The sequence below is a fragment of the Sitodiplosis mosellana genome, unplaced genomic scaffold (genome assembly GCF_009176505.1).
Source record: "Sitodiplosis mosellana isolate CC-2019 unplaced genomic scaffold, AAFC_SMos_1.0 Smas_scaffold_3260, whole genome shotgun sequence".
Classification (NCBI taxonomy): Eukaryota; Metazoa; Arthropoda; class Insecta; order Diptera; family Cecidomyiidae; genus Sitodiplosis; species Sitodiplosis mosellana.
Window position 1 is genome coordinate 7,637 of NW_022598502.1, and position 2,136 is coordinate 9,772.

A 2,136-nucleotide genomic window follows, 5' to 3' on the forward strand; every position below is an offset into this window, starting at 1 on the left:
TATTGAACAAAAATACATTTTGATAGAATTTTCCATGTTTATTTGGTCTTTCTCTATTTACTAAACTGTACTGTTTTTTTTTGAAATTATGGAGATAATAGAGGGTCCGGAAAAGATTTAGGTGATTTCTTCCTACGATTGATTTTTTGAACGACAGCAGATTTTTTTCAGTTTTCCGGAATAATAAAAAAAATTTGGGAAAAAGATTCGTAAGAGTCAAGATGATCAAACTATCGGAATATTTGCCAAAAGCTGTGCGGACCAATGATGTCCCGTGATGATTGCCGTTTTAATTCAATCATTTCCAACGACGTATCTGAGGTTGCCCATTTTGTTGCCAAATAAATACGTTCATTGACGTAAATGGTCACCTTGCGTGCTCCTACCAACTTTTTGCGTTCCTTGTTCAGTGCAGCGATGTCGAGAACTTCTCCTTCGAAATCAGCGATTTCAACGTCTTTTAATTTTATCGATCGACGAATGAATGGCAGCAAATCGCGTGAGCCGATGATGAAAAGCTGCTCCAGATTGATGAAACTGTTGACCATGGCATCCGTGTTGATGTGCCTTTCAAAGCGATTGATGATTCCAATCTCTTTGATGCTGGGCAAAACGGGAAATTCCGGATTTTCATTTTCGTTCGGATAAATGTACAGCGTAACGAGTCCGGGCAACGAAAGTATTTGTTCAGCTGATGTTGTGCTGTTGCGTTCAGATCTAAAATGCAATCTTTTGAAGAAGCCTTTCTCATGAAGGTTATTCAAGAAACCAATGGTGGTATCGATGTCTTCGTTCATATCAATGGCCAAGTCATCAACTTTGGTATTGCAAATTAAATCTTGATTGTCCCATAGCACATTTGCACTGATTTGAAGGCTTCGAAGATTTGGGCAATGGTCGAGAAAATTCTTCAATTTTTGGCTGTCAATTGTGCTAATCGTACACAATTCCAGGTGTTCGAGTGTTGGATGTTTTCGAACTGGCCAAGCAAACGATGTATCAAAATTGGTCCAGAATCTTAGTCGCTTCAAGTTCGTGCACGATTCGAAAAGCGTCCGCCAAATGTCTTCATCGAATTTGCAGCGCATTACTTGGAGGCTGACGACTTTTTCCAAACGTTTTTCGATTATCTTGATGTCCATCTGATTGAGATCAACGTCGACAAGCATGAACTCCTTGATTTCAGCTTTGCATTTGGTTGCAGTGTAATGAAACGCTGAATTGCGTGTGACCTGACAGAACTGAATGTTTTGGACAAATTCGTTGAAACCATTCATTCTTCTGAAATTGATGTAAATACCATGTCCGTAGGAAAGAGCGGAAGCATCCACATATTTCCATTGAAAATATTCGCCGGTGACACGTTGAAAAGCCTTGCATGTTTGACCAAACGAGTGAACATCCTCCAACGACAGGCAATCGAGTACTTCGTCCCAGCAATCGATGTCCAGTTTGAAGACCGACGGTTGAGGCTCAACGTTCGGTGCATTTGCTGCGGCTTGATTGCAAATCTGCTGATTTTGATTCTGTCCGGCTTCCATTTGGCTCGCTTGACTGTTTCTTTTGCGCCAAATTTTCAGTTATCCACACTACTTCAGGTGTTTTTTCTTGAATTCTGTGAATAGAGAGAAAATTGTTGAAATGAATTAATTTTTCTGTGTCCTGTGGGTCAAAAATTGTCTGACTTATTAAAATTAAAAAGACAAAAGATACCGATTACACTATGTTTAATTACTTAGCCGTCGAATTGTCTTCGAAGCCAATAGATACACTCGTTGAATTGGTGGTCGAGGCACAAGTTCTAGAGTCTAGTTACATTCAATTTTATATATTTTTGACACAAAGTCTCTAATTTTTCTAGTTTTGATGCAAAATCGCTGATATTGTGCTAATATTTCTAGTAGAATCGGTTGCAATCTTCTATTTTTCCTATTATCGATTTGTGACGGCACAGTTAGTTTTAGTTGAGATTCATTTCGATTTTCGATCGAAATATGAAGAAAAATGCTGGCACAATTGCATTTCATTGAGTATATGGTGCATTCGTGACGGCGCAGTTAGTTTTACTGAAGATTCATTTCGATTTTCGGTCGAAATATGAAGAAAAATGCTGGCACAATTGCATTTCATTGAGTA

General features: G+C 38.6%; 1 protein-coding gene across 1 annotated transcript in view; it reads right to left on the reverse strand.

Annotated features, from left to right (window-relative positions):
- Positions 1-230: 230 nt before the first annotated feature.
- Positions 231-2,136, reverse strand: part of LOC129571763 (uncharacterized) — a 3,799-nt gene continuing 1,893 nt past the window's right edge. Inside the window, exon 2 of the mRNA XM_055451620.1 lies at positions 231-1,615. Coding sequence (XP_055307595.1) covers positions 231-1,541 — 1,311 coding nt within the window. The 5' untranslated portion in view covers positions 1,542-1,615. The remainder of the gene's footprint in view (positions 1,616-2,136) is intronic.